Source organism: Procambarus clarkii, chromosome 17 (assembly GCF_040958095.1).
Source record: "Procambarus clarkii isolate CNS0578487 chromosome 17, FALCON_Pclarkii_2.0, whole genome shotgun sequence".
Classification (NCBI taxonomy): domain Eukaryota; kingdom Metazoa; phylum Arthropoda; class Malacostraca; order Decapoda; family Cambaridae; genus Procambarus; species Procambarus clarkii.
The window spans coordinates 16,191,782-16,198,247 of record NC_091166.1 but is presented as its reverse complement, the minus strand read 5'-3'; the positions used below and the strand labels follow the sequence as shown (position 1 = coordinate 16,198,247).

Here is a 6,466-nt window from a genome sequence, read left to right as displayed (position 1 = left end):
AATTACTCATCCTAATTACATTGGGTTCCAGATTCTTGAGCTAGCAAAATACAGCTTGTACCATTTTTGGTACAGGGTACTTAAGAACCACTATTCAGATAGGGTACAACTGGTGTATAGTGATACAGACAGTTTCATTTTCACCTTACTAGCTGAAGATGTCTTTAATGAGATGGGGAAAGAACCCCTTAGTTTGTGGATGGATACGAGTAATTTTCCTGAAACTCACCCCTTGTATGATCCTTCTAAAAAGGGTGTTTTAGGGCTGTTAAAGTCAGAGGTGTCAGATAAACACATCCTTGAAGTTGTGGCACTCAAGCCCAAAATGTATAGTGTGCTTTTGCTTGACAATAAAAATTCCATCACCGCTAAGGGTATTCCCCGAGCTGTGCAAAGATCTTTAACACATAACCACTTTAAAGAGACCCTTCACAGTAATGGTGTAGTAAATACTTTTAATTACTCACAAATAAGAAACATAGGGGGGCAGATGGCAACCACATTCAATACTAAGAGGGGTTTAAGTGCATTTGATGATAAGCGCTTTTACCTAAATAAATACACTAGCCTAGTGTATGGTCACCCAGACATACCATCCGAGCCCCACCCCAACACCTCAGTCCAAGGAATGTCCACCGAGAGTGAAGGTGGTGACGTCATTGAACCACAAGGAGAGGAAGGACAACACCCCACCAGCGAGAGTGAACCCTATGACGTCAGCAGTCAGTCACCTGAGGGAGGCGCACTACATCCCATTCACTCTCTGGGAGATGATGAGTCATCATCTTCGTCCCAGGAGGAGGAGGAGGAGGGGGAGGAAGACCCCACAACGGACTTGTGGGCGAGAAGGAGAGGTCTTGTTAATAAATATTATGTGGGTGGAGATGACCTACAATACGACTATGTTTAACCCTATGTACTTTGATAATATAATCTATAAATCATCAGGATTATTTCTTTTTCTCCTTCTTTAAGTATAGAGGCTTAAAATATATCCAACTTAAAAACAACTAAGGGAGGCTGGTCCCTCTTACGGTACACTCAAGGTCATCAAGTATGAGGAGGGCTGGTGAGGGGGGACCGCCCCTACTGCGAGGATCCTGTTTTACACCTGTCCCATAGGGGGAGGTGGGGGGGGGGGGGGTAACTACCGCTCACCTGAGTGTTTATTATACAAATATACTGTCATACTTTTCTGTATAAATGAACATGAGCATGAACATAGCGACACATAATAGATACCTATCTTCACTATTTTACGATTGTTGCTGCCCCACACCTTGGGCGACCTAATATGGGGTGGCTCTAAGTGGCACCCCGCCTCTGATTTTCTTATCTGATTACCCTTCATAGGCAGCTACTTTACTGTAAATGAACATGATCATAGTGGCACATAATAGATACCTATCTTCACTGTTTTTTCGACTGCTACCACTCACACCTTGGGTGACCTAATATGGAGTGGCACTATGTGGCTCCCCGCTTCTGATTTCTTATCTGATCTCCATACATAGGTGGCACACAGAGGCGCATTCTAATCTACTGGGATTATAGCAACAAGAACTCACCACGGGGGGGGTGGAGGACGATTTTAGCAACAACAATTCTCCATGGAGGGGGGGGCGATTATAGCAACAAGAAGTCACCACGGGGGGGACGATTATAGCAACAACAAGTCACCAGGGAGGGGAGCGATTATAGCAACAACAAACCACCACGGGTGGAGGGGATTATAGTAACAACAAATCTTCACGGAGGGGGCGATTATAGCAACAACAAGTCACAACGGGGGGACGATTATAGCAGCAACAAGTCACCACGGGGAGGGGGGGGATTAAAACAACAATAAGTCACCACGGGGGGGGGGGGCGATTATAGCAACAATAAGTCACCATAACAATGTTTCAGGATGGCTTGATAATTGACCCGGATGGCTTGATAATGGTCCAGGACGGATTGATAATGGTCCAGGATGGCTTGATAATTGTCCAGGACTGCTTGATAATGGTCCAGGATTGCTTGATAATGGTCCAGGATGGCTTGATAATGGTCCAGGACGGCGGCTTGCTAATGGTCCAGGACGGCTTGATTATGGTCCAGGATGGCTTGATAATGGTCCAGGATGGCTTGATAATGGACCAGGATGACTTGATAATTGTTCAGGATGGCCTGATAATGGTCCAGGACGGCTTGATAATGTTCCAGGATGGCTTGGTAATGGTCCGGGTCGGCTTGATAATGGTCCAGGATGGCATGGTAATGGACCAGGATGGCTTGATAATGGTCCAGGACGGCTTGATAATGGTCCAGGATGGCTTGGTAATGGTCCAGGTCGGCTTGATAATGGTCCAGGATGGCATGGTAATGGACCAGGATGGCTTGATAATGGTCCAGGATGGCTTGATAATGGTCCAGGATGGCTTGGTAATGGTCCAGGTCGGCTTGATAATGGTCCAGGATGGCCTGATAATGGTCCAGGATGGCTTGATAATGGTCCAGGATGGCTTGATAATGGTCCAGGACGGCTTGATAATGGTCCAGGATGGCTTGGTAATGGTCCAGGTCGGCTTGATAATGGTCCAGGATGGCCTGATAATGGTCCAGGGTGGCTTGATAATGGTCCAGGACGGCTTGATAATGGTCCAGGACGGACGGAAACGGTGTCGCCTCCTCATCTTCTGGAGTGTGGTTTAGTTCTCATATAATCGAGCAAAGTTATTGCGACTCATCGTCTGCATTCTCCCACTTACTTATAAACACTACTGTATATTTTTTAAAGTTATATAATAACTATGAAGATTCGTCTTCTGTTTGGCTGAAACATTTAATTACAATTTATTAACGCATAAATTAAATAACTATGAAAAATTCCTCACAATTATTTGGGCTCAATAATGGGATGATAAAATTCATATGTTCGTCAGTACATTCCACGTCACCATTGAGAGTTAATAACTAAACTAAGGAAATTTACTCTCTTGTTAAATAACTATAGTGCATAGCCTTATAATGTTCAAAGTACTTTAAAAAACTAACCAATACGATCCAGGATGGATTTCACTTCAAATCACCTCATTCCCGAATTAAAGCAAATATTCCCGCACACCTGAACACAGATGGTGAAGGAGACGCCATATTGCAGCTGCGGAGGAGTAGGAACTTGTTAGACGTGAGGTGGCCTCCACGTTTAATTGTTTAGCTACTTGATGAACAACGTGGTGAACATTACCTTTTGACAGACTTTGTTTCCCAAGACATTTGCAGTTGTTTCCAGTTTCATTAGCTATGTAATAACTAAAATTTGGACAAATTCTCATAATTACCTTATGATCCCAGTTGTGATGAATGTCTACTCCCAGAATTAAATAAATAAATTTTCTTTATAATCCAAATTACCTTCATAACCCAGGGTTGTCCTGGCGACCCTTGCTAGTTGATGATACCACTTGAAACACACGACCATTCGTCTGCTGAACAGCAAAGCTGTCATAGTTTTAACTATCCAATGGACACAGCATTTATTAATTGAGTTAATTTAATAGTAATAAAAACACAAATAATTAACTAAATCTTAATACATACTCAATTCTGCTGTATCCACAATTTTTCTAACATTATAACCACCAACTGTGGCTTTATGTGGAATTACCTCTATAGAATAGAGTCCATTAACTAACATTAAATATACAGTCCATTGGAACGGGTGGAAAACCATTAACAAATTCAACACGTTAAGGCTGAACAACCATCAACAACGTCAAGGCAGAAGTGGTCAAGTACTGGCAACAACGTCATGGCAGAAGTGGTCAAGTACCGTCAACAACGTCATGGCAGAAGTGGTCAAGTACTGGCAACAACGTCATGGCAGAAGTGGTCAAGTACTGTCAACAACGTCATGGCAGAAGTGGTCAAGTACCGTCAACAACGTCATGGCAGAAGTGGTCAAGTACTGTCAACAACGTCATGGCAGAAGTGGTCAAGTACTGTCAACAACGTCAAGGCAGAAGTGGTCAAGTACTGGCAACAACGTCATGGCAGAAGTGGTCAAGTACTGTCAACAACGTCATGGCAGAAGTGGTCAAGTACTGGCAACAACGTCATGGCAGAAGTGGGCAAGTACTGGCAACAAAGGCGTTACAGCAGAAGTGAACTGCAGTCAACAAAAACATTACGGAAAAATTTAACTATCATAAAAGAGTTTCCAGGAACGGGTGAAGATCCTCACGTCTCGCTAATTAAAACAAATTGTATCTCATTTAATTTACTCTCAGCTAAATGCATATGTTTGACTTGATACATTCCTTTATGGTGAGGCGTCAATCTGGCTTTCCTCTGCCCTAAAACACGGGGGGATTTTTCTTGGTGTTGGGTTTCAGATCTTTCAACCACGGGAGGGATAACGCGGCTATCAAAGTAATTTATTCACTAATTAAGCAAGAGTATTTTATTCCTGAATCAGTTAAATATAAATTCTAAATGTCTATACCACGGTAAATTGATATACACATCTCAGTGTATTTGTCGGAAAATCCGACACCATTTACTAATATTCATTACAATAGGCAGATAATATTGCTGCTGTTGTATATATAAATTAACTCGTAGAAGACTTAGCGCAGTGGAATTTTAAGTCAATAGAAAATGAGATATCATTGCCACGTCGCTAGTAATTTCACCAGCTATTCTGCTGGGAATTATTCTTAATACAGCAGTCTTTGGACTGTTAACATCATAAAACCATTTCACTTGAATGAACTTAATTATTAGTACCAAAATAGAATAAATGTGACCTTTCTACCACTTACTGACATCTGGACAAAGCCAGGGGGTCAGTGGAGGAGGGCCAGTAGTCAGCCATTATTGTTAGACCAGAGTCGCAGGAGCAAAACAGCTCCAGCTAATTCTCCCTTAGACGAAGTGTTATGGAGAATAAATTAGTGCTTCTTCCATCATCGACACGCAGTCAGCATCTAAACAAGGGAAGTGTCTATCCGAAATCTTATCTAGTCATTCCTATCGAGTAATGTTAGGTAGATAGGACTATTTCCGGTTAGCACGAGGATGCCGCGACTTAACCCAGGTAATTATTCCTTGGTCCTTATCTTATAATATACCAATATTTCCTCTGATATAGCTGTCATATATATAGGATTACTGCTATTATTGCAAGTGCCATTTGACCAGAACAATTGAAGAGGAAGCAAGAATTAATCCTTGTAAACCAGTACATTGTGTTGATGCCAGCCTCAACCACGAGGATTATTTGGTGTCATCATACTTGTTTATACCTGGTGGACCAGGCCTGCCTGATAATAAGATAAGACTTCCCAGTGTTAATTACTAATATATGGAGTCTGATACTGTAATTTGATTGACTACACATATAAATTTAATATAAACCTCCCCTAATGTGTAATGAGATATCTGAGATTTTGCAGAAATACAGTCCTCTCCATCATACAATTGTTATCGAAATATACATATTAACGTAAAAATAAATTCCATATAAATCATATAAATTAAATAAATATATATCTCACAGGTCGATTCCCCACAGTATATACACAGAAGTGGAATACTCTTCTTAGTGTATATATCCATCAACACAATAACAAAACAAACAAAACTTGTAACAAAGACAGCTTTGAAAAACATTGTTTCCATTGATAAATGTGTTTGCTTCGTATTGCTATTAGTTAAAATGCATATGAATAAATAGTGATATGGAAAAATAAGTTAGAGTCGTAGTACGTACCCTGCGTGTTCTGGTACAACCTTCTGCAACGAAGTTAGCGGCATCAGTGAGAGCTGTTGACCATGAGGGTGAATCATTTGCTCAAAACAGGTGTTGATGCATCTGCTATTACGTGGCCTGCATATGATTATGAGTAGAGAGGGGAGACGGAGCTAGTACGTCAGCAGAGATTGGAGATTGTGATACTACTTTAGTAGAGAGAGAAGACGGAGTTAGTACATCAGCAGAGATTGGAGACTGATAATAATTCAGCAGAGAGGGGAGACGGAGTTAGTACGTCAGCAGAGATTGGAGGCTGTGATAATACTTCAGCAGAGAGGGGAGACGGAGCTAGTCCGTCAGCAGAGATTGGAGATTGTGATAATACTTCAGCAGAGAGGGGAGACAGAGCTAGTCCGTCAGCAGAGATTGAAGACTGTGATAATACTTCAGCAGAGAGGGGAGACGGAGCTAGTCCGTCAGCAGAGATTGGAGACTGATAATACTTTAGCATTGTATTGGTAGTAGTGTGGAGGTGTTAGTGTGTGGTGGTGATGGTGGTGGTAGTGTGTGGTGGTGGTAGTGTGTGGTGGTGGTAGTGTGTGTGGTGGTAGTGTGTGGTGGTGGTAGTGTGTGGTGGTAGTAGTGTGTGTGGTGGTGGTGTGTGTGGTGGTGGTAGTGTGTGTGGTGGTAGTGTGTGGTGGTGGTAGTGTGTGTGGTGGTAGTGTGTGT

The 6,466-nt window shown here is 42.1% G+C and overlaps 1 protein-coding gene across 1 annotated transcript in view; it reads right to left on the bottom strand.

Moving 5' to 3' along the window:
* The window catches only part of LOC138365506 (protein Star-like), a 499,513-nt gene extending 493,623 nt beyond the window's left edge, over nt 1-5,890 (bottom strand). The window contains exon 1 of the mRNA XM_069325793.1: nt 5,756-5,890. Within this exon, the coding sequence (XP_069181894.1) occupies nt 5,756-5,832 (77 nt within the window). The 5' untranslated portion in view covers nt 5,833-5,890. The remainder of the gene's footprint in view (nt 1-5,755) is intronic.
* Between the last annotated feature and the right edge of the window lie 576 nt (nt 5,891-6,466).